This window comes from Nicotiana tabacum, chromosome 18, assembly GCF_000715075.1.
Source record: "Nicotiana tabacum cultivar K326 chromosome 18, ASM71507v2, whole genome shotgun sequence".
Lineage (NCBI taxonomy): Eukaryota > Viridiplantae > Streptophyta > Magnoliopsida > Solanales > Solanaceae > Nicotiana > Nicotiana tabacum.
The window spans coordinates 58603097-58630071 of NC_134097.1; the positions used below are offsets into that span (position 1 = coordinate 58603097).

Sequence of the window (26975 nt, forward strand, 5' to 3'; positions counted from 1 at the left end):
AACTCTTAATATTAAACACAAAAAATATGAATAGTAAAATTAATATAAGAGAGATAGCTATAATATACAGAGTATATTACAGACTCATGAAGACTACTTTAGCCCCAAAAGCTAAAATTGAAAGTAGTAAAGGAGTTACTATACTCATGGAAGCAAACCAAGAACATAGCAACACATTCGTCCCTAGAATGATTCGATGGGATTAGATATTATCAAAAGATGAATGGCGTTTTGAAGCCATAACTCAACCAAAATATGAACCAGAAAGTTCATATATCGAACAAGTTATTCAACATCCTACAGGAGCAGTAGACTTAAATTTTTTAAGATCTAACTCTTTAAGCGAAGCCTCTTCCAGTAGAAGAATATCCTTCAGAAGACCTTCTTCTTTCAAATCCCCCGAGGGAAATAGTAAAAGTTGTAAAAGAGATAAAAGCGACGAAGAAATAATCGAAGAACTTGATAGAAAAATAAAAGGAGTAGATTTTAACAAAACCGTTCCTAAAGTAATCTATCAAAAGGGTCCCTTCATTCATAAAAGTCCATCCGCTGAAATAATTGATAGACTCGGAACCCTTAAAGAAGAAAATAATTTCAAAATAGACTGAAAAAGCCTAAATGCTCAGTGGGAACACCCTGATAATAACATTAAAAGAGAATGGTACGTATATACCTATTCTTTTGACCAAAGAAGAACTTTTAGAAATAAATGGATTAAGGACTTAAAAAGACTTAGATGTGATATTGAATTCTTTAGATGGTTCGAATTAACAGGACAAATTCCAAATCAAAAGGAATCTTTACAAATGATTATCAATAAATGGTATACCAAAAATAAAGGTATAATAGAGGCCACCAATCCAACATTAGATGAAATCATAATACCCGTTCAAAATGAGATAGTCACAGCTTCCCCTTTTAAAAGAGAAAGTACCTACCTTGACAAAGAACCAACAAACAAAGGTCTAAACAAAATAATTGTCCAAAATAACTACACAAATAACCTTTTACATGTTGTATCTAATCAGCTAAAAGATGCCAACAAGATAGTAACCCCTACTAGAACGATGGTAGCATCCACAATTAAAACACATCCTACTATCAGAATCCCTGAATTTTCTAAAGAAAAATTCGATTTTACAAATGAACTTCTAGAAAAAATAGAAGAACAACTTAAAACAAAACTAAGTATCTCAAAGCCTAATACAGAACAAGCTAGTACTAGCAAAGATAAAACCGTTGAACTCCATAAACTGCAAACACAGTTAACTTCATTAAATAATAAATATGAAATTTTGTTAAAGGAAGAAACCATCCCTGACAGGGAATCTAAACTAAAGATGATAGAAAGAGCTTCTAAAGAGCTTGTAAATTCTATAAATAAATTAAAACCTTCACTCACTCTAAAAACTATCTCTACCACTACTCCTGAAGTACGTAGATTAACGAATGATCCTCGACACCCTAATAAAAAGAATTATTGCAAAAGAGAATCATTTCCAAACGTTCAGTTCGAAGAAGATATCTACCTATCCCACTCCAGTCACGATGGAACTAGAATTTCCGAATGGAATATTGATGGTTTAGCTGAAAGCCAAATCTACAAAAAACTTCACGAAATAGGAATTTCTGTAACAGCATACAAAATGAAAAATGCGTCAGATAAACACGCAGCAACCTTAATAGTATATGGCTTTACTGGTACATTAAAAAATTGGTGAGACAATTACCTTTCCGAAGAAAATAGGAATCAAATCCTGAATGCCAAAGCAGTAATAATTGTTGTAAAAACTAAAAATAATACTCAAATAGCAGAGCAAGAATCTAAAGAAGACGCTACTGCAACTTTAATCTACTGTATAGCCAAACATTTTATTGGTGAACCCAATTATTTCAGGATAGAAGTCTTGAACTTCTAAATAATCTTAGCTGCCCAAACTTAACAGACTTTAGGTGGTATAAAGATATGTTCATAGAAAAGGTAATGGTCAGAGAAGACTGCAATAAACCTTTCTGGAAGGATAGATTTATTAGTGGATTACCCAGATTATTTGCCGAGAAGGTAAGAACTAAAATTAGAGATAGGTTTAATGGTTATATTCCATATGACAATATTACGTATGGAGACTTAATAAGATTTATCAATGTTACCGGTTTAGACTTATGTACAGACCTAAAACATAAAAGTCTTATTAAAAAGGATAGACTACAGTCCAAAGCTGAGCTTGGTAGTTTTTGCCAAGACTTCGGGTACAAATCAATAGCCGCTCCATCAAAAAGAGTGTCAAAGAAATACAAATCTTTAGATAAACCTAAAGGACGCCACAGGCGTAAAGAAAAGAAAGAAGGAGAAACTTCTAAAAGGAAAAGGTTTAAAAGAAAATCTAAAAGGATTTATGGTGACAAATGCTGGTCTTGTGGAAAAACGGGACATAGAGCCAATGAGTGCAAAGTTACAAAAAAGAAAAAGAGTAAAGTAAATACTCTTGAAATTGACGACAACAATAAAGAAAAACTTTACACAATTCTAGAAGATAATGATAACAGTTCATCATCTTCATCCACTGATAGCTATTCTGATAGATATAATGAATTGATTAATGTCGCATATGACTCAGATAACAACAGCTCAGTAGAAGACAGTTGTAACTGTACTGGCACAATTTGCGTATGTAGTCAAAATTCTCTTAGAGTAATCACAGAAGACTCCAAAGAAGTCTTATTCGACATTATCGAACACATAGATAATGATGAATTAAGAAGAAAATATTTAACTGAGTTAAAAAACATTATCATTAAACAAAAGGGAAATTGACCACAGATAGAACCTTTTGATATGAAAAAGGTAATGAATAGATTCTTTGTAAAAACAGAAGAGACTACTATCCAACATCTTCAAACTGAACTTAAATCAGTAAAAGAATAACTAAAAGATATTAAGCTTCGACTTAATAAAATTGAGATGGAAAGTATTACTGATAAAATACTATCTCAAGTAGATAAAGGGAAAGCTATTGACAAAGAATTCTTCTCAAAAGAAGAACACGATGAAGAAGAAGATAATAGCCGTTCACGATTAAAGGACACTGATTCTATTATCGAAGAATAAGGAGGATGAGCTGCCTTAGTTAAACTTACTAAAGTAAAGGCTAAAAGCTATCATCTTCCTATAACATTGAAGGTTCATGATATGACCCTTACTAAGTTAGCATTATTAGATTCAGGTGCAGATAAAAACTGCATAATGGAAGGAATAATACCAATAAAATATTTAGAAAAAAGTAGACAAAAATTATACTCTGCTATAGAAGAATTATTAAAAATAAATTACAAATTATCGAAAGCACATATCTGCAATGATGGAATATGCTTTATTAACGACTTTGTAGTAACAAGAGATATTAATGAAGAAATAATTCTAGGAATTCCTTTCCTGATTCAAATAAAACCACATTACGACGACTTAAGTGCACTTTGCACCACAGTGTTAGGCAAAGAAATAAGATTTCCTTATCTAAATCCCATCTCTAAAGAAGAAAATGATTATATTAAATCACAAATAATTTTTAAAATATTTTTGTTAACTCAGCAAGTTAATTATTTAAGGAATGACATCAAAGTTAACAAAATATAACAAACTTTAAAAACCCCCGAGGTAGAAGATAAGATTAAACTGTTTCAACAAAAACTCGAACTAGAAGTTTGTTCCGATTTGCCTACTGCCTTTTGGGAACGGAAAAGGTATATAGTCAACCTACCTTATATTAAAGAATTTAACAAATAGGCTATACCTACTAAGGCAAGACCTATTCAAATGAATTATGATTTAATGGAAGTCTGTAAAAAGGAAATAAATTATCTTCTCCAAAAGAAGATTATTAGACCTTCCAAGTCACTTTGGAGTTGTGTAGCCTTCTGCGTTAACAATAACGCAGAAAAGGAAAGAGGAGCTCCCAGATTAGTTATTAATTATAAACCGTTAAATAAAGTATTACAATGGATTAGGTATCCGATACCTAATAAAAGAGATTTATTAAAAAGAACTTACAAAGCTAATATTTATAGTAAATTTGATATGAAATCAGGTTTTTGGCAAATTCAAATTACTGAAGAAGATAAATATAAAACCGCTTTCAATATTCCATTTGGACAATATGAATGGAATGTAATGCCTTTCGGATTAAAGAATGCCCCATTTGAATTTCAGAATATTATGAATAATATATTCAACCCTTACGGTAATATGTCAATAGTTTATATTGACGATGTATTAATATTTTCAGAAGATATAGATTCTCACTTTAAACATCTCAATACTTTCTTTAAGATAGTAAAACACAATGGCCTAGTAGTCAGTGCTAAAAAGATTAAGTTGTTCCAAACTACTATTAGATTTTTAGGACATGACCTTTATCAAGGTACTTACAAACCAATCTATAGAGCCATTGAGTTTTCGTCCAAATTTCCTGATAAAATCACAGACAAAACACAACTACAAAGGTTTTTAGGTAGTCTCAACTATGTAGCAGATTTTATTCCTAACATCAGAAAGATCTGTGAACCCCTGTATAAACGCCTTAGGAAGAATCCAGTCCCTTGGGGTCTAGAACAAACTGACACAGTCAAAAGAGTCAAGTCCATTGTTCAAAAACTCCCATGTCTAGGCATTCCAAATCCTGAAGCATTTATGATAGTAGAAACCGACGCTTCAGAAGAAGGGTACGGTGGAATCCTTAAACAACGAATTTCTCTAGAGTCTCTCGAACAGTTAGTTCGTTTCACTTCTGGTATCTGGAATCCGGCTCAGAAAAATTATAGTACAGTCAAAAAAGAGATTTTTTCTATAGTACTATGTATTACAAAATTTCATGACGATCTAATAAACAAAGAATTTTTATTAAGAGTTGATTGTAAATCAGCTAAAGAGATTTTGCAAAAGGATGTTAAAAATCTTATTTCAAAACAGATTTTTGTGAGATGGCAGGCATTATTATCTAGCTTCGATTTTAGAATCGAATTTATAAAAGGTGAAAATAACTCTCTACCCGATTTTCTAACTAGAGAATTTCTACAGGGAAAAAATGAGACCAAACCAGAAAGGTCCGTTTAGGGCCTCCCTCAAAAGAGAGAATATGTATTCTGCCCTTGCAGAATTCCCCTTGTTACCACCCATGAGACCACCTTTTATGATTACCCCTTCGAGAGTACCCACTTTAAACAAACCCTCTACCATGACAATACTCGGATACATTCCGAAAAAAGACGGCCCATTTCAACAGGTTTCCTCAAAAGCCTCAACAAGCCAAACAGGAAAGGTACTAACTAGTTCTGACTATGCAATGAAGGTTCCAAAGTCCTTCGCTCAAGTAGTTAACCCACACACACCGGTTAAAACAGAAGAAAAGAGACCTGTTTCCTCAGAAAAGGAAACATTTGAATTAATTGCAAAAGAACCAGTCAAGGTTCTAGCCCTAGACAAAGGCTACGAAAATTATGACCTTGCAGATCTTATCAGACCTTACTACACAGACAAAAATTATGTTGAAACCAGTGAATCTCTGAATACAAGGAGGTACTACGAATTAATCCTAACAGATACAAAGTCTGTTACATTCGAGCATACTCTTTACGATGAGAGAGACCCAACTAGTATCAGAATCTCGAAATTCACCATCAATAAGGTATTAAGCCCGTTTGAATGGGGAATGGATCATATACACACTCCAATTGTGTTATCAGTTCAATATAGACCTCAAACCTATAATTTCAAAGATTATATGGACGTTTGGTTTAACTTTCTATACCTACATCCAAAAACACACACCTGGTTTGTCAAGTATAACGAACAAGCCCAGAAATCAATTCTACCCAAATGGTTTTACGACTGGTGGAAAGTATTTGGAGGAATAGAGCAAACGATGCCCCGAAGCTTTCAAATACATTATGAGAGATTCCAAATTGAAAACGAAATCTCCTCTCTTCCAGACCACATAAAATTATGCAAATATTACTTTGCAAAAAGAATATCTTTTATTATTAATTGGTCATTTGATATAGAACAAATCGATAAAATCAAATATTTAGTTAAAACGCCTAAAATCAAAGGTTGGATTCCTGAAATCAAAGAGACCAAGAAATCCAGACCAATTAGGACAGAATCAAGAACAGAATCAAACAACTCTCAAAAAGAGTTAAAGAAAAAACTACTCGGTATGCTAGCCAATATTGAGTCAGCAGATCCGACTCAAGTACAAGCCATGTTAGAAACAGTTTCGAGTTCATCCTCTGCAGAAAGCGGAAAAAATGGAGATATGGAAGATCTAGACGGAAAACCCCAAACCTATGCCCAGTCTAGCAGGTGATCGATTACCTCTTTAAAGAAAGGACAAAGGCACTGACCCTTCAGAAAAGAAGAAAATGACCTCTGCCCCTTCAAAAAGAAGAAAGCAACGTTTGACCTTTCAGAAAAGCAAGGGACCGCCTTTCAAAAATGCAAAGGACAAATGACTTTTCTAAAAGTAATATCGGGCCATTCAGCATGAACTATGGAGAGAATTCGATCTTTTCTTCGAGGTCTATATAAGACTCTCAAATTGTAATATTCAGGGCAGACCAAAAATCGCCCATTTTCTTTCTTATGTTTTCCCTACCTTTGTCAAAATCCCCTTGTTCTGCATGTTCTTGATGTTCAAATAAAAGTATGTTTCTTAAAACTTGTCATTAATTTACTTTCATTTCCGCATTTTCAATTATTTTCATTAATTCGTAGTACCTCTTTGTTTTTAGAGGTTCACTGGTTTCAACATAATTTCTGTCTGTGTAGCAAGGTCTGATAAGATCTGCAAGGTCATAATTTTCATAGCCTTTGTCTAAGGCTAGAACATTGACTGGTTCTTTTGCAATTAATTCAAATGTTTCCTTTTCTGAGAAAACAAGTCTCTTTTCTTCTATTTTAACCGGTGTGTGTGGGTGAACTGCTTGAGCGAAGGACTCTAGGACCTTCATTGCATAGTCAGAACTAGTTAGTACCTTTCCTGTTTGGCTTGTTGAGGCTTTTGAGGAAACCTGTTGAAATGGGTCGTCTTTTTTCGGAATGGATCCGAGTATTGTCATGGTAGAGGGTTTGTTTAAAGTGGGTACTCTCGGAGGGGTAACAAAAAAAAAGTGGTCTCACGGGTGGTAACAAGGAGAATTCTGCAAGGGCAGAATACCTATTCTCTCTTTTGGGGGAGGCCCTGAACGGACCTTTCTGGTTTGGACTCATTTTTTCCCTGTAGAAATTCTCTAGTTAGAAAATCGGGTAGAGAGTTATTTTCACCTTTTATAAATTCGATTCTAAAATCGAAGCTAGATAATAATGCCTGCCATCTGGTAAAAATCTGTTTTGAAATAAGATTTTTAACATCCTTTTGCAAAATCTCTTTAGCTGATTTACAATCAACTCTTAATAAAAATTCTTTGTTTATTAAATCGTCTTGAAATTTTGTAATACATAGTACTATAGACAAAATTTCTTTTTTGACTGTACTATACTTTTTTTGAGCCGGATTCCAAATACCAAAAGTGAAACGAACTAACTGTTTGAGAGACTCTGGAGAAATTCGTTGTTTAAGGATTCCACCGTACCCTTCTTCTGAAGCGTCGGTTTCTATTATCATAAATGCTTCAGGATTTGGAATGCCTAGACATGAGAGTTTTTGAACAATGGACTTGACCCTTTTGACTGTGTCAGTTTGTTCTAGACTCCAAGGGACTGGATTCTTCCTAAGGCATTTATAAAGGGGTTCACAGATCTTTCTGATGTTAGGAATAAAATCTGCTACATAGTTGAGACTACCTAAAATCCTTTGTAGTTGTGTTTTGTCTGTGATTTTATCGGGAAATTTGGACGAGAACTCAATGGCTCTACAGATTGGTTTGTAAGTACCTTGATAAAGGTCATGTCCTAAAAATCTAATAGTATTTTGGAACAACTTAATATTTTTAGCACTGACTACTAGGACATTGTGTTTTACTATCTTAAAGAAAGTATTGAGATGTTTAAAGTGAGAATCAATATCTTCTGAAAATATTAATACATCGTCAATATAAACTATTGACATATTACTAAAAGGGTTGAATATATTATTCATAATATTCTGAAATTCAGATGGGGCATTCTTTAATCCGAAAGGCATTACATTCCATTCATATTGTCCAAATGGAACATTGAAAGCGGTTTTATATTTATCTTCTTCAGTAATTTGAATTTGCCAGAAACCTGATTTCATATCAATTTTACTGTAAATATTAGCTTTGTAAGTTCTTTTTAATAAATTTCTTTTATTAGGTACCAGATACCTAATCCATTGTAATACTTTATTTAACGGTTTATAATTAATAACTAATCTGGGAGCTCCTCTTTCCTTTTCTGCATTATTGTTAACGTAGAAGGCTGCACAGCTCCAAGGTGACTTGGAAGGTCTAATAATCTTCTTTTGGAGAAGATCATTTATTTCCTTTTTACAGACTTCCACTAAATCATAATTCATTTGAATAGTTCTTGCCTTAGTAGGTATAGCATGTTTGTTAAATTCTTTAATATAAGGTAGGTTGACTATATGCCTTTTTTCGTTCCGAAAAGGCAGTAGGCAAATCGGAACAAACTTCTAGTTCGAGTTTTTGTTGAAACTGTTTAATTTTATCTTCTACCTCAGGGGTTTTTAAAGTTTGTTCTATTTTGTGAACTTTGATGTCATTCCTTAAATAATTAACTTGCTGAGTTAACAAATTTATTTTAAAAATTTTTGTGATTTAATATAATCACTTTCTTTTTTAGAGATGGGATTTAGATAAGGAAATCTTATTTCTTTGCCTAACATTGTGGTGCAGAGTGCACTTAAGTCGTCGTAATGTGGTTTTATTTGAGTCAGGAAAGGAATTCCTAGAATTATTTCTTCATTAATATCTCTTGTTACTACAAAGTCGTTAATAAAGCATATTCCATCGTTGCAGATATGTGCTTTCGATAATTTGTAATTTATTTTTAGTAATTCTCCTGTAGCAGAGTATAATTTTTGTGTACTTTTTTCTAAATATTTTATTGGTATTTTTTTTGGTAATTATGTTTTCCATTTATCACCAAAGAGAACATTACAAAGCAGTAGAACCATTCTCGGCTCACTTAGTCTATACAAGTTTCTATTCTATCCTACCTTATAAGCAGTACATAAGACATTAATCAAATGTCTGGCTAGTTAGTACATTGTTTTCAATACATAAGCTGTTGCATCTTCTCCCTCATTCCTCATTTAGCTCTTATGTTGCAAACACATGCTATTTCCCTTGCCACTTGTTCTGCAGTCTTCATTGTCTCACCAAAAATTCTGTTGTTTCTCTCCATCCATATCCCATGTATATGATCGGAGTATACCATTTTCACAATTTTTGCTTTGCATGGTCTCCCTTTGGCTTGCTTTATTATCCATGCCATCTTCTGTGTGTATGACAGTGATGGACTCGCATTGATTTGAATCCATTGCATAAGCCTTCCCCATACTATGTTAGCGAATTCGCATTCACCAAACAAATGTGCATGTGACTCAACTATTTCATTACACAAACAACAACTTGTGTTTGCTTGGACTCCCCAGTTAGCAAGCCTATCTATTGTCATTAGCCTCCCATGGCATTGCATCCACATAGTGAATATTGCCTTGGGCCTAGCTTCATTGTGCAACATCAAGGTTCTCCATACCACCTTGTTGTATCTTCCCAGAATTCCCAAATAAATTTGCTTGGTTATGGTCCTTCTTTATTGCACTGTGGGCAGTTGCTGGATTTCTCCTCTTGCTTCCATAATCTTTCTCACCATCCAACTTGCTTGTTGGGGTATATTCATCTCCACTATACTTTTCCCCTTTATGTAATAAGTATGAATCCACTTTATCCACATCTTGTCTTTCTTCTGTGCTAAGTCCCAGTATACACTTGTTATAGCTGCTTTATTCCAAATTCTGATATTCAATAGATTGTACCCTCCAACAGACTTAGGCAAGCACATTCTGTCCCAGGCTATCAATGCTCTCTTTGTGATTGTATTGGATCCTGACCATATATAGCTTCTGCAGTAAGCCTCTATCAATTTCATCACTTTAGCTGGTAGTATGAAAATTTGGGCCCAATAGGATTGGATACCAAATATCACTGTTTGGACTAACTGAACCCTTCCAGCATAAGATAGTTTCATGGCTGTCCATGAAGAAATCCTTGCTACTATTCTATCAATCAATGGTTTCCATTGCATAACTGACAGCTTCTTTGTGTCCAATGGTATGCCCAAGTATTTGAAAGGCAATTCGCCAAGAGTATATACAGTATTCTGTAGTATTCCCTGACTTGTTGCTTGATCAACTCCTCCAAAGTAGATTGCACTCTTGTTGAGATTAGCTATCAGTCCAGATGTAGCGGAAAATTTCATGAAACAATCATGCATTGTGGAGACAGACTTGCTATCTCCCATGGCAAACAGCAGCAAGTCATCTACAAAGTTGAGATGAGTTGTGTCTAATTTCCCACATCTTGGATGAAATCTGAACTCCTGAGCATTTTTCAGTCCTTTGAGCAGCCTGCTTAGATATTCCATCACTATAACAAACAAAAAAGATGATATAGGGTCACCTTGTCTGAGTCTCTTAGCAGCATCAAAAGGTTTTGTCAGCTCCCCATTTATCATAATTGAGTAACTGACTGTTGATATACAAGCTTTCACCCAGTTATAGAACTTTGTGGGAAAACACAAATACTCTAGCACTTGTTCCAGATATACCCATTCCACTGAATCATGTGCTTTCATCATGTCAACTTTCATCATACATCTAGGGGATATATGCTTCCTGCTATAAGCCTTGACTAGCTCATGAGCAAGGATGATATTGTCTGCTATTTTTCTCCCTGGGATAAATCCTGCTTGGGCTTCATATATGATGTGTGGCATGATTTTCTGCATTCTTCCAGCTAGCCCTTTAGAGATAATCTTGTACAGCATAGTGCAACAAACAATAGGTCTGAAATTCTTTATTGTCACTGGATTGGACACTTTTGGCAATAATGTGATTGTTGTACAATTGATTGCTGGAAACATCACCCCTGTATTGAAAAAATCTTTCACTGCAGCATACACTTCTTCTTTGATCACTAGCCATGATTTTTTGAAAAATTCTTCATTATATCCATCTATGCCTGGTGCTTTGTCACTTCCTATCCCCTTTAAAGCTTCATCAATGTCTTGGCTAGTAACTTCTGCAATCAGATCTTGCTGTTGTTACTTTATTAATGTTGGCCCTCCCTTCATTACCCTCTTGTCCACAGCTGGAAGTACATGAGCACTTGTTCCCATTAAGCTTTTATAGAATGACAGTATCTTCTCTTTTATGGCTGCATAATTTGTTATGATACTTCCTGATAGTGTCTGTAGTTCTACTATTAGTTTCCTTTGTTGCCTCTCCTTTATCACTGCAAAAAAGAATTTATTGTTAGAATCACCCACTTTGATCCAGTTTTCCCTTGCCTTCTGCTGCAGTATCTTTTCTTCCACCATTGACCAAGTTTCCAGGTTGTGCAACCATTCTTTTTCTTGTTCTTGCAGCAGGTCATTGTAGTTGCTTTGTAACTGGCTCTGTATGTGTTGAATGGTCTGCCTTGCTTGATTTATCTTCTCTGCCACTCCTTTAAATTCTGCCTTATTAAGCTTTCTAAACTGCCTTTTCATCTTTTTGAGCTTTGTCCAAATGCTTCCCATTTTACCTGATGCATTGCTACTATTCCACTCTTCCTTTACTATCCTTTCAAAATCAGGATGGCTTGCCCATACATTAAAGAACCTGAAAGGGCATTTAGTTGTTTTCCTAGGCTGCCTTATGTTGATAACCATGGGACTATGATCTTAAATATGAGGCTCCCCATACTCAGTGCTTAGGTGGATAAAGTTCATCACCCACATATCATTCCCAAACACCCTATCTATACGACTCCACACCCTATCATCACCTTGTTGTTTGTTGGTCCATGTATAATAATCTCCTCTCCATGGTAATTCAGTAATACCAATGTCATTACACAACTCAGCAAATTCCTTTACATCATTACTTTTCACAGGCACTTTAGAAATTCTATCTTGAATATTAAGGATTGCATTGAAATCTCCCCCTATTATCCAAGTTCTTGTTATGTTCTGTTCTAATCTTTTTAGATAACCCCATAGCTGCCTTATATGATCTGTATCATTGTGGCCATACACCACTTGTGAGGCAACACTGCATCCCATTCTGATTCCCAGATACTAAGCAATGAATAAATTGGTCTTATTTATCTATTGGTTGAACTGTGTAAGCTTGTTCATCCTATAGGATCCATACCCTTCCATTCCAACATAGTCATAATTTGTTAGTTTCTGCCATCCTTGGACTATTATATTAATCACCTTTCTTGCTTTGTCTTCTTTCCCCTTTGTTTCTACTATCCCAGCCAGCTTGATGTGTTTGTCTTTAATGTACTGCTTTATTTATTTATGTTTGTATCTCTTATTCAATCCCCTAATATTCCAGATTAACCAAGTCATTGATGAATAATGATTCCACCTCCCAGGTCAGGTGGCCTAGTCTCCTCCATTTCCTCTCCTGCTGTAGAATTTGAAAGGCATTTGCTGTAGTTATTGTTGTCCTTCCCAATGTCATTCTACTGTTACTAGGCAAAGTTGGCCACTCCTCTCTTTGGTATACATCTTGCAACTCTTTGGCTTTCCCTTTATCCCTTACTATCTGAAGCTTGCCATTATTCCCAACATCTTCATTATCATTTTCCTGCCTTATTGCCTTACTTGGTTCTCCCTTTAGATCAGTTTGTTGTTGTTGTCCTTGGCCTTTGACTTGCCATTTTGTGATAACTTTCCCCTGTTTCTGATTTCCTCTGTATTGTTCTTCTTTTCTGACTTTCTTCTCCACGGTACAGTCATACCCTATCTTCATGCAATTTATACAATACTTTTGTTTCCATTCATACTCCACCTGCAACTGGATCTGTTTCCCTGATGTTTCTTGCAAAGTCACCTCTGTTGGAAGCTTTTTTGTCACATTAGCTTCCACTAGAATCCTGGCATAGGAAATTCTAATCTGTTTTGTTATACATTCATCTGCAAAGAGAGGCTTCCCAATAGCACTTGCCAGCTTACTTAAAGTCTTGTTTCCCCAGTAGCTCATAGGCAAATTAGGGATAGTGACCCACAAAGGGATCTCCATCAAAACTTCAGCCTTAATGTCAAATTCAGGTGTCCATTGCTTCAGGACCATAAGTCTACCATTAATAGTATAAGGTCCACCATATAGAATATCTTTCAAGTCTCCTATGGTATCAAATTTTGCTATGTAATAACCTTCATCATGAAGAAACAGATCTGGTATATTAACTTTACTCCAAGCTTGAGCTATATATTTCTCCATGAATTTATATCTAGACATATCCCCAATCACATAGATAATTAAGGCACATTCCCATTTTTTGTTCTGTTCTTCAATTTCTTCTTTATCTGCTTTAACCACAATGTTACCATCAACAATTTCCGGAGGAATATATGATAATATCATACCATTTTATGAAGATCTGTTCCCCGCAAATAAATTTGCCCATGTTTTCTCCTTCTCCGGTACTGCTGCATGTGATTTTAGCTCCTCCTTTTGCTCAGCTGTTACTGTTCCATTGACCTTCAGCTCAATTGGCGCTGCATCCACTTTGTTCTTCTTAATCTCCATGCTTGAGCTTGTTGGTGTGCCTTCACATGAAGATGTGGCTACATTCATCTGAACTGCGTTGAGATCTATCCTCTTCACCGGTCCCTTATTATTGCTAGATGAACCTAATTGTTGTGGATTAGGTTGAAATTGGTGCCCAATTGGTGTTGTTATCTTCTGGGTAGAACCTTTAGCTAAAGTATCTGCAATTACTGTTGCATTTATGGCTTCGCCGACCATCACTAGTGGTACTCACTTAGGTCGACCTTGCTTTCTCACCATGGCTGCTTCTCAGTCGGCGTACGTTAGCATAGCGTGTGCCATTTGCAGCGTTCTTAGTTAGTTTATGATTTTGCAATAATTATCTTAAAAAAGTCTTCCTTTTATTGGTATTATCCCTTCCATTATGCAGTTTTTATCTGCACCTGAATCTAATAATGCTAACTTAGTAAGGGTCATATCATGAACCTTCAATGTTATAGGAAGATGATAACTTTTAGCCTTTACTTTAGTAAGTTTAACTAAGGCAGCTGAACCTCCTTCAGATTCTTCGATAATAGAATCAGTGTCCTTTAATCGTGAAGGGCTATTATCTTCTTCTTCATCGTCTTCTTCTTTTGAGAAGAATTCTTTGTCAATAGCTTTCCCTTTATCTACTTGAGATGGTATTTTATCAGTAATACTTTTCATCTCAAATTTATTAAGTCGAAGCTTAATATCTTTTAGTTCTTCTTTTACTGATTTAAGTTCAGTTCGAAGATGTTGGATAGTAGTAGGCTCTTCTGTTTTTACAAAGAATCTATTCATTACCTTTTTCATATCAAAAGGTTCTATCTGTGGTCGATTTCCCTTTTGTTTAATGATAATGTTTTTTAACTCAGTTAAATATTTTCTTCTTAATTCATCATTATCTATGTGTTCGATGATGTCGAATAAGACTTCTTTGGAGTCTTCTGTGATTACTCTAAGAGAATTTTGACTACATACGCAAATTTCGCCAGTACAATTACAATTGTCTTCTACTGAGCTGTTGCTATCTGAGTCAAATGCGACATTATTCAATTCATTATCGCTATCAGAATAGCTATCAGTGGATGAAGATGATGAACTGTTATAATTATCTTCTAGAATTGCGTAAAGTTTTTCTTTAGTGTTGTCGTCAATTTCAAGAGCATTTACTTTACTCTATTTCTTTTTGGTAACTTTGCACTCATTGGCTCTATGTCCCGTTTTTCCACAAGACCAGCATTTTTCACCATAATCCCTTTTAGATTTTCTTTTAAACCTTTTATTTTTAGAAGTTTCTCCTTCTTTCTTTTATTTACGCCTGTGGCGTCCTTTAGGTTTATCTGAAGATCTGTGTTTCTTTGACACTCTTTTTGATGGAGCGGCTATTGATTTGTAGCCGAAGTCTTGGCAAAAACTACCAAGCTCAGCTTTGGACTGTAGTCTATCCTTTTTAATAAGACTTTTAAGTTTTAGGTCTGTACATAAGTCTAAACCGGTAACATTGATAAAACTTATTAAGTCTCGATACGTAAGATTGTCATATGGAATTTGACCATTAAACCTATCTCTAATTTTAGTTCTTACCTTTTTGACAAATAATCTGGGTAATCCACTAAAAAATCTTTCCTTCCAAAAAGGTTTATTGCAGTCTTCTCTGACCATTACTTTCTCTATGAACATATCTTTATACCACCTAAAGTCTGTTAATTTTGGGTAGCTAAGATTATTTAGAAGTTCAAAACTTCTATCCTGAAATAATTTTGATTCACCAATAAAATGTTTGGCTATACAGTAGATTAAAGTTGCAGTAGCATCTTCTTTAGATTCTTGCTCTGCTATTTGAGTATTATTTTCAGTTTTTACAACAGTTATTACTGCTTTGGCATTCAGGATTTGATTCCTATTTTCTTTGGAAAGGTAATTATCCCACCAATTTTTTAATGAACAAGTAAAGCCTGATACTATTAAGGTTGCTGCGTGTTTATCTGATGCATTTTTCATTTTGTATGCTTTTACGGAAATTCCTATTTCGTGAAGCTTTTTGTAGATTTGGCTTTCAGCTAAACCATCAATATTCCATTCAGAAATTCCAGCTCCATTGTGACTGGAGTGGATAGATAGATATCTTCTTCAAACTGAACGTTTGGAAATGATGCTCTTTTGTAATAATTCTTTTTATTAGGGTGTTGGGGATCATTCGTTAATCTACTTACTTCAGGAGTAGTGGTAGAGATAATTTTTAGAGTGAGTGAAGGTTTTAATTTATTTATAGAATCTACAAGCTCTTTAGAAGCTCTTTCTATCATCTTTAGTTTAGTTTCCATGTCAGGGATGGTTTCTTCCTTTAACAAAATTTCATATTTGTTATTTAATGAACTTAACTGTGTTTGCAGTTTATGGAGTTCAACGGTTTTATCTTTGCTAGTACTAGCTTGTCCTGTATTAGGCTTTAAGATACTTAGTTTTGTTTTAAGTTGTTCTTCTATTTTTTTCTAGAAGTTCATTTGTAAAATCGAATTTTTCTCTTAATTGAGGGAATTTTTCTTTAGAAAATTCAGGGATTCTGATAGTAGGATGTGTTTCAATTGTGGATGCTACCATCGTTCTAGTAGGGGTTGCTATCTTGTTGGTATCTTTTAGCTGATTAGATACAACATGTAAAAGGTTATTTGTGTAGTTATTTTGGACAATTATTTTGTTTAGATCTTTGTTTATTAGTTCTTTGTCAAGGTAGGTACTTTCTCTTTTAAAAGGGGAAGCTGTGACTACCTCATTTTGAACGGGTATTATGATTTCATCTAATGGTGGAATGATGGCCTCTATTATACCTTTATATTTGTTATACCATTTATTGATAATCATTTGTAAAGATTCCTTTTGATTTGGAATTTGTCCTGTTAATTCGAACCATCTAAAGAATTCAATATCACATCTAAGTCTTTTTAAGTCCTTAATCCATTTATTTCTAGAAGTTCTTCTTTGGTCAAAAGAATAGGTATATACGTACCATTCTCTTTTAATGTTATTATCAGGGTGTTCCCACTGAGCATTTAGACTTTTCTAGTCTATTTTGAAATTATTTTCTTCTTTAAGGGTTCCAAGTCTATCAATTGTTTCAGCGGATGGACTTTTATGAATGAAGGGACCCTTTTGATAGATTACTTTAGGAACGGTTTTGTTAAAATCTACTCCTTTTATTTTTCTATCAAGTTCTTCGATTAAATCTTCGTCGCTTTTATCGCTTTTACAACTTTTACTATTTTCCTCAGGGGGTTTGAAAGAAGAAGGTCTGCTGAAGGACATTCTTCTACTGGAAGAGGCTTCGCTAAAAGAGTTAGATCTTAAAAATTTTAAGTCTACTGCTCCTGTAGGATGTTGAATAACTTGTTCGATATATGAACCTTCTCGTTCATATTTTGGTTGAGTAATGGCTTCAAAACGCCATTCATCTTTTGATAATATTTCATCCCATCGAATCATTCTAGGGACGAAGGTGTTGCTATGTTCTTGGTTTGCTTCCATGAGCATAGTAACTCCTTTACTACTTTCAATTTTAGCTTTTGGGGCTAAAGTAGTTTTCATGAGTCTGTAATATACTCTGTATATTACAGCTATCTCTCTTGTATTAATTTTACTATTCATATTTTTTGTTTTAATATTAAGAGTTAAAGTATCTAAAATATTCTGGTCATTTATGTCAACCGAATAATTTGGATAACAATTAAAGTAAACTGGACCTTGGGCTAAGTTACTTTGTAAGACTCCTAATAATGAATCGTCAAAATTTAATAGTCTATCATCTCTTAGTAATAGACAGAGGGGAGTGTCTAAACCTAGTCTGTATAAAGGCTTGACAGCTATTTGAACAAGTCCTATAGGATAAAAATTGTATTTTTCTTATACTGTTGTATATCATGTGCTGCTAATAACTTAATTGTTTCAATATAGTTATTAATAGCAATTGTTGATTCATAAGTCTTGATGTTATAGCTTTTAATAAAATCAAACTTGCCAGTATGATATACCATATTAAAAGATTCTCTAGGAATACTCCAATTTTGTAAATCGTTTTCTATTTTGGCAATATTAGTTACTGCCGAAATATTAGCACTATTAAGAATTTTATTATTCTCAGAATTATTCATTTTAATACCTGTTGATACAGATATTCATTGTTTTTATATTTTTTTGATTTATTCTTTTTCTATGTTGATAACTCTCAAGATTATCTTTATAAAATTCAATTTCTCTTTCTATAGTTAATAAAGCTTTATTACGCATATTATTATATCTGATTATATTTTTGCAGATTCTAATATTGTGTTCAGCACAATCTATTTTCCTATTTGTGTTTCAGAGATGTTTAAGGGATCTCCATTTCTGAATGTTATAGAATCCTATGTAATGAAAAGTTTTATGTTTCATTTATAAATAGATTTTAAAGATTTTAAAAGTTTCAGGGAGAGGTATATTGCCTTTAAGGTTTCAATGTTTACTCTCTTTGTTATCAAATTCAAAACTATTTATCGTAATAGTTCTTCTACTGTTCTTAAAAGTATATCGTCTACTATTTATCTTCTTTCTTATCAATATGATCTGGTTCTTAAGTTATCTTAGAAGTGTTTTCAGTTATAAGTTATCTTGGGGGTTGGGAGTTGAACGTGTTCACTATGTCCTGTTGTCTCTTGTCTAACAGCGACTCTCCTGGCCTATAACGACGACGGTAACTGTCGGCAGCTTAATAAGGTTCAACTAACTCTCTCTCAGAGACCCTCACACTGAGAACAATAACCTCACACTAGAGAATAGGATCATGAAGATATAAAGAAGATGAACAATAAACATATACTGGAATGAACAGTATAGAGCAATTAAGATCTACAGTATGAAACTGATAACAAGATTTCAACGAACCTTAAAGACAATTGAGAGTTTTAGCAGCGGATTATATTAAGTCTCCATACGTAAGATTGTCATATGGAATTTGACCATTAAACCTATCTCTAATTTTAGTTCTCACCTTTTCGGCAAATAATCTGGGTAATCCACTAATAAATCTTTCCTTCCAGAAAGGTTTATTGCAGTCTTCTCTGACCATTACCTTTTCTATGAACATATCTTTATACCACCTAAAGTCTGTTAATTTTGGGCATCTAAGATTATTTAGAAGTTCAAGACTTCTATCCTGAAATAATTTTGGTTCACCAATAAAATGTTTGGCTATACAGTAGATTAAAGTTGCAGTAGCATCTTCTTTAGATTCTTTCTCTGCTATATGAATATTATTTTCAGTTTTTGAATTATTCTCTTTCTGTGTTGATAACTCTCAAGATTATCTTTATAAAATTCAATTTCTCTTTCTATAGTTAATAACCCGTCATCGTTCGATCAAGGTCGAACTCTTCTTTTTGGCGAAGGCCCTTAGCCTTAAAGAGTGTTATTTTGAACTTGTCGAAGTACTGAACCATCGTAGTTCGATCAAGGTCGAACTCTTATTTTGGGCGAAGGCCTGTCACGACCCGATCTCCGAACCCGGTCGTGATGGCGCCTCTCGTGAAGACAAGGTCAGCCAGACCAAAACGGAACAACTCTTCTAAACAGTTAATCATCATAAATAGTAATAACATATAATATAATCCTCATAAATTGAGGAATTTACCGATGATAACAGCAAAAACCATCCCGACACAGCCCTAACTGGGGTGTCACAAGTCATGAGCTACTACAAAATATACTATAGGTCTACAAAGTACAGAATCCGATACAACAGTTTGAAGAAAACATAAATGATAGAGGATAAGAGAGTCAAGGGGTTGTGGACGTCAACAGCTACCTCGTAACTCCAAATCACTACCTAGCCTGGAAGGAATCAACGCTCAGGTGCGGACTCTGCTATACCTGAATCTGCACACATGGTGTAGGGAGCAATGTGAGTACTCCGACTCAGTGAGTAATAATTACAAATAATGGCTGAAAGTATGAAAACACGTAAAGGCACAAAGCAATTCCATATCAAGCAGTAAAATCACTTAAAGCAGTAAATCAGTGAAGAAATCAAATGATATTCCTTTTTAAAACAAGTAAAATAGGTAATTTAACAGGTAATTAACAAGTAGAAATCCGCCCCTCGGGCACAGTATCAATCGCTCAGCATAGTATCAGCCCCTCGGGCTCACTCTCAGTACAGTATCAGCCCCGCGGGCTACCTCACAATCACTCAGCATAATGGTCAGCCATTGTTACCTGACCAACCTTTCATCAAACAATGTCATTGTTACCACTGTTTCAAATCACATGGGTACCCGCGCTCACTGTGGGTGTGCAGACTCCGGAGGGGCCCCTTATGGCCTAAGCGCTATATCAAGCCACCTCGTGGCTTCATCACTCAACATATCCTTACATCACTCAAGCCACCGCATGGCATAAATAGTATCTCAGGCCCTCGGCCTCATATCACTCAGCATATCCTCACATATGGCCCTCGGCCTCACTCAGTCCAGAAATCATCATAAGCCCCTTGGGCATTAGTAAAACATTAGTTCTCAGCCCAAAACATGATGTAGAAATATCATTTAAGTTTCAAATCTGAGTAAAAGTGACTGAGTTTGTAAAATAGTAGATATCAACAAGACTGAGTTCAAATAATAAGTCAAGCAGTAAGGAAATAGTGATAAAAATCCCCGAAGGGTCCAAATAGTTGGCACGAAGCCCAATTACGGCAATCAGCCCAAATCATGATGGAAACAAATGAATTTCAGTCAAATATTCGGTAAAATCATCAATCGGGATAGACCAAGTCAAAATCCCAGTAGTGAAAACCCCACGCTCATCACCCAGCGCGTATCTTGCCTCAATATAGCATTACGACGTGCAATCCGGTGTTTCAAACCCTCAGAACATCATTTACAACCATTACTCACCTCGAACTGGATAATTCTCTAGCTCATGACGCCTTTTCCCCTTGAATTGGCCTCCACCCGCGTCGAATCTATCCAAAATCAGAACAAATACGTCACAATATGCTAAGGGAACAAAGCCCAAGCGAAAACATTCGAAAAATATCAAAAATTTCGAAATTAGCAAAACCCGAGCCCCGGGCCCACATCTCGGAATTGGGTAAAATTTACATTTTTAGAATCCGCATACCCTCACGAGTCTAACCATACCAAAATTATCCAATTCCGATACCATTTGGTCCTTCAAATCATCATTTTACATTTTTGAAAGGTTCCACAATTTTCTTCCCAAATTTCATCTCAAATCACGAATTAAATGATGAATTCAGTGATGGATTCATGTACTCTAACAAAATCTGAGTTAGAATCACTTACCCCGACCAATTTCTTGAAAAACCTTCGAAAAATCGCCAAAATTCGAGCTCTTTAGGTCAAAATATCAAATAAAACCCAATACCTTGTATTTATAGAGTACCCCTCAGATTCCGACACCGCTGACCGCACAAAAATGACCGCGGTCCGTGCAAAACCAGCGCAGTTCGCGCAAAAACGACCGCGCCTGCGCAGGTCTTGCTCTGCAGGGATAGGATTTAGTATATTTGTCATAACATTCGCTACAGATGTTCAAATTGCAATATCTTTATTTTTCTAGATACTAGACACGAAGAGATACAACTTTCGTTTTTGAATCACCTCAAAATTCCTTGTGGATCAAAAGATATGAGCTTCTGAAGCAGGACCAGCAACCTGCAGTCTTCACGACCGCGGCCGCGGCCACTTTGACGCGGCCAGCGCTAGGCCAGCGCGCCCACCGCGAAAAGGAGCGTGGTCTGTGCCAAAACTGCTGCTCCCTCCATTTTTCTAAGTTTCGGGGTGTCCGTACTCACTCAAAACTCTCCCGAAACACACCCTAGCCCCCGGGACCTCAACCAAAAGCACCAACGCATCCTAAACATTATTCAACCTCGTTCCAATCATCACAACACCTCGACTAACACCAAAATCATCAAATCACCTCTCGAATTCAAGCCTATGAATCTCAAGAACTTCCAAATTCCATTTTTGATCAAAAACCCAACCAAACCACGTCCGAATGACCTCAAATTTTGCAGACAAGTCCAAAATGACATAACGAAGCTACAGAAACTCTCGGAATTCCATTCCGACCCTTGGATCAAAATCTCACCTATCAACCGGAATTCGCCAAAATACTAACTTCGCCAATTCAAGCCTAATTCTACACCGTACCTCCAAAACCACTTCCGATCACTCTCCTAAGTCAAAAATTACCTCCTGAAGCTAACCGAACCATCGGAACTCACATCCGACCCCACTAACACATAAGTCAACATCCGGTTGACTTTTCCAACTTAAGCCTTCTTAAAAGAGACTAAGTGTCTCATTTCTTACCAAATCCTCTCCAAACTCGAACTAATCATCTCGATCCCATAAAACACGGATAAAGAAGCTGAAATAAGGGAAATGGAGCGAAAACTCATGAGACAACTGGCCGGGTCGTCATATCCTCCCCAACTTAAACAAACCTTCGTCCTCGAACGAGTCAAGAAACATACCTGAAGCCTCAAACAGATGAGGATATCTGCTCTGTATCTCCCGCTCGGTCTCCCAGGTGGCCTCCTCCATGGGTCGACCTCTCCACTGCATCTTCACTGAAGCTATATCCTTTGACCTCAACTTCCGAACCTAGCGACCTAAAATAGCTACTGGCTCCACATCAAAGGTCAAGTCGTCATCCAACTAAACCGTGCTGAAGTCCAAAACATGAGACGGATCCCCAATATACTTCCGGAGCATAGAAACATGAAATACCGGATGCACACTCGATAGGCTGGGTGGTAAAGCAAGCTCATAAGCCACCTCCCCAATCCTCCGAAGCACCTCAAAAGGACCAATGAACCGAGGACTCAACTTGCCTTTCTTCCCAAATCTCATAACACCCTTCAAGGGCGAAACCTTCAGCAGGACCTTCTCACCGACCATGTAGGACACATCTCGAACCTTCCGGTCCGCATAACTCTTCTGACGTGATTGCGCTGTACGAAGCCTCTCCTGAATCACCTTAACCTTCTCTAAGGCATTCTGAACCAAATCTGTCCCCAATAGTCTAGCCTCGACGGGCTCGAACTAACCAACTGGAGATCTACACTGTCTCCCGTACAAAGCCTCATATGGAGCCATCTGAATACTCGACTGGTAGCTGTTGTTGTAAGCAAATTCTGCAAGTGGTAGAAACTTATCCCATGAACCTCCAAAGTCAATAACATAAGCACGGAACATGTCCTCCAATATTTGAATAGTACGCTCGGACTGTCCGTCCGTTTGAGGATGAAACGCTGTGCTCAACTCTATCTGAGTACCCAACTCTCTCTACACGGATCTCCAGAACTGCGAAGTAAACTGAGTACCTCTATCTGAGATGATGGAAACAGGAACGCCATGCAACCGAATAATCTCTCGGATATAAATCCCTGCCAACCGCTCTGAAGAATAGGTAGTACACACATGAATGAAGTGCGCAGACTTGGTCAGCCGATCCACAATCACCCAAATAGCATTGAACTTCTTCAAAGTCCGAGGAAGTCCAACCACAAAGTCCATTGTGATTCTCTCCCACTTCCACTCGGGAATAACCATCTGCTGAAATAAGCCACCCGGTCTCTGATGCTCATACTTCATCTGCTGACAGTTGAGACACCAAGCTACACATCCCATAATATCTTTCTTCATTCTTCTCCACCAATAGTGTTGCCTTAAATCCTGATACATCTTCGCGGCACCCGGATGAATGGAATACCGCGAGCTATGGGCCTCCTCCAGAATCAGCTCTCTAAGCCTATCCACATTGGTCACACAGATCCGGCCCTGCATCCTCAACACACCATCATCACCGACGGTCACATCTCTGGCATCATCATGCTGAACTCTGTCCCTAAGGACAAGCAAATGCGGATCATCATACTGGCACTCTCTGATGCGATCATATGAATAAGACCGAGAAATCACACAAGCCAACACCCGACTAGGCTCCAAAATATCCAACCTCACGAACCGATTGGCTAGGGCCTGAACATCAACCGGAAGAGGTCTCTCCCCAACTGGAATATATGCCAAACTCCCCATACTCACTGCCTTTCGGCTCAAAGCATTGGCCACCACATTGGCCTTTCCCGGATGGTACAATATAGTGATATCATAATCCTTAAGCAACTCCAACCATCTCCGCTGCCTCAAATTAAGATCCTTTTGCTTGAACAAATGCTGAAGACTGTGATGATCAGTGAACACCTCACAAGATACGCCATACAAGTAATGCCTCAAAATCTTCAATGCGTGAACTATGGCAGCCAACTCCAAATCATGAATGGGGTAGTTCTTCTCATGGGGCTTCAACTGCCGAGAAGCATAAGCAATAACTCTACCCTCCTACATCAACACACAACCAATCCCAACTCTTGAAGCATCACAATACACAGTATATAAACTTGAAGCTGATGGTAAAACCAACACTGGAGCTGTGGTCAAGGCTGTCTTGAGCTTCTGAAAGCTCTCCTCACACTCGTCCGACCATACGAATGGAGCACCCTTCTGAGTCAACTTGGTCAAGGGCGATGCAATGGAGGAAAATCCCTGAACAAACCAACGATAATAGCCTGCTAACCCAAGAAAGCTACAAATCTCTGTGGTTGAGAATGGTCTGGGCCAACTCTGGACCGCCTCTATCTTCTTCGGATCAACCTGTATACCCTTGCTGGACACCACGTGCCCCAAGACAGCCACAGAACTGAGCCAAAACTCACACTTGGAGAATTTTGCATAAAGCTTCTCCTCCCTCAGTCTCTGTAACACAACTCTCAAATACTCCGCGTGCTCTTCCTGACTACGTGAGTACACCAGGATATCATCAATGAATACAATAACGAACGAATCCAGATAAGGCCGAAATACACTGTTCATCAAATGCATGAATGCTACTGGGGCATTAGTTAGACCGAAGGACATAACAAGAAACTCATAATGACCATATCTAGTCCTGAAAGCAGTCTTAAGAATATCTGAATCCTTGATCTTCAACTGGTGATAACCTGAACGGAGATCAATCTTGGAGAACACCCTCACTCCCTGAAGCTGATCAAATAAATCATCAATGCGAGGTAAAGGATACTTGTTCTTAATTGTTACTTTGTTCAATTGCCTATAATCAATGCACATTCTCATCGTGCCATCCTTCTTCTTCACAAACAAAATTGGTGCACCCTAAGGGGACACACTAGGCCGAATGAACCCCTTATCTAGGAGTTCCTGAAGCTGTTGTATCAATTCCTTCAACTCTATTGGTGCCATACGATATGGAGAAATATAAATGTTCTGAGTGCCCGGCACTAGGTCAATACCAAAATCAATATCCCTGTCCGGTGGCATCCCTAGTAGGTCTGCAGGAAAAACATCGGGAAAATCCCTCACAATTGGGACAGAATCAATACTAGGAGTCTCAGCTCCAACATCTCTCACAAATGCTAGATATGAAAGGAAACCCTTCCCAACCATACGCTGGACCTTCAAGAATGAGATCACTCTACTAGGGATATAATCAGTCACACCACGCCACTCGATCCGCGGTACACCCGGCATAGTCAAAGTGACTGTCTTAGCATGACAGTCTAGAATAGCATGACACCGAAATAGCCAATCCATGCCCAAAATGACATCAAAATCCACCATGCTCAATAGCAATAGATCCACTCGGGTCTCCAGACCCCCAATAGTCACCACACATGACCGGTACACATGGTTTACCACAATAGTATCGCCCACTGGGTAGATACATAAATAGGTAAAGCAAGAAAATAACGGGGCATACCCAAATAACGAGCAAAGTATGATGACACATAAGAAAAGGTGGAACTGGGATCAAATAATACAGAGGTACCTCTGTGGCAGACTGAAACAATACCTGTAATGACAGCATCTGAAGCAATAGCATCTAGCCCACCAGGAAGTGCATAGAAACGGGCCTGACCGCCCCCTGATCGACCTCCCCCTCTAGGATGACCCCTAGCTGCATGACCTCCACCCCTAGCTGGCTAGGCGGGTGGTGAGGTAAGTGGAGTAATAGTCGAGGGCTGACCCCTCTGTTGATATGAACTAGCTATGGAACGGGGACACTGCCTCCACACATGTCTAAACTCTCCTCACTCATAACAACTCCCAGGTGCTGGAGAAGGGGACTGAAGGGAACCCCTCACACCGGAGTGACCAGCTGATGCACTCAGCATAGAAGAACCCTGAGCTTACGGGGCACGAGATGAACTCTGGGCTGGAAGGGCACTGAGTGATGACTGGCCCCGTTGAGATCCATGATGACCATGACCCGAAGATGCCCCGCGATACTCTGGGCGGACTGGCTGAGAATGCCTGAAAGAACGACCTCTACCATGCTGAAACTGGCCCCTCGAAGAAGCACCACTATAACTGCCAAATCCTCGAGGCTTCTTGGCCTCCCTCTCCTCTTGATCCTGACGGCGAACCGTCTCAATCTCGCGAGCGATATCAACCACCTCCTCGAACGTAGCACCCAACACCCTCTCTCGGGTCATAAGAATACGGAGGTGATAGTTAAGGCCATCAACAAATCTCCTGATCCTCTCACGATCTGTCGGAACCATCCAAATGGCATGACAAGCCAACTCAGAAAACCTCGACTCATACTGTGACACAGTCATATCCCCCTGTCGCAACCACTCAAACTGTCTACGCAGCTCCTCTCTGCGGGACTGCGGCACATACTTCTCTAAGAAGAGAGTAGAGAACTTCTGCCAAGTAAGGGGCGCTGCTCCAACAGGCCTACGCCTCTCATATGCCTCCCACCATGTGAAGTCAGCCCTAGTAAACTGAAAGGTGGTAAATTCCACACCACTAGTCTCAAGAATCCGTGCTATACGGAGCATCCGCTGACACTTATCCAGAAAACCCTGGGCATCCTCGCCCTCGGCACCACTGAATGACGGAGGCTAGAGTCTACCAAACCTCTCAAGATGATGCTGCTTATCATCCGGCATAACTGTCATAATAAACTCCTGAGCTGGTGCAACCGGCTGAGCTGGAGGTGCCCCCGGTGTCTGTAGTCCCTGCACTACCTGCTCAGGTGTGCGAGCAGCGGGGGTCTGATTGCCTCCCCCGACTTGTGAAGTAGCTACTGCTGTAGTGGCTGAAACTGCTTGAGCCAGGC

The 26975-nt window shown here is 37.6% G+C and overlaps 1 protein-coding gene across 1 annotated transcript in view; it reads right to left on the reverse strand.

Annotated features, from left to right (window-relative positions):
* Positions 1–18570: 18570 nt before the first annotated feature.
* The window catches only part of LOC107777943 (protein fluG-like), a 170439-nt gene continuing 162034 nt past the window's right edge, over positions 18571–26975 (reverse strand). The window contains exons 8-9 of the mRNA XM_075236149.1: positions 18793–19083; positions 18571–18663 (exon numbers count right to left, since the gene is read on the reverse strand). Of these exons, the coding sequence (XP_075092250.1) occupies positions 18571–18663; positions 18793–19083 (384 nt within the window). The remainder of the gene's footprint in view (positions 18664–18792; positions 19084–26975) is intronic.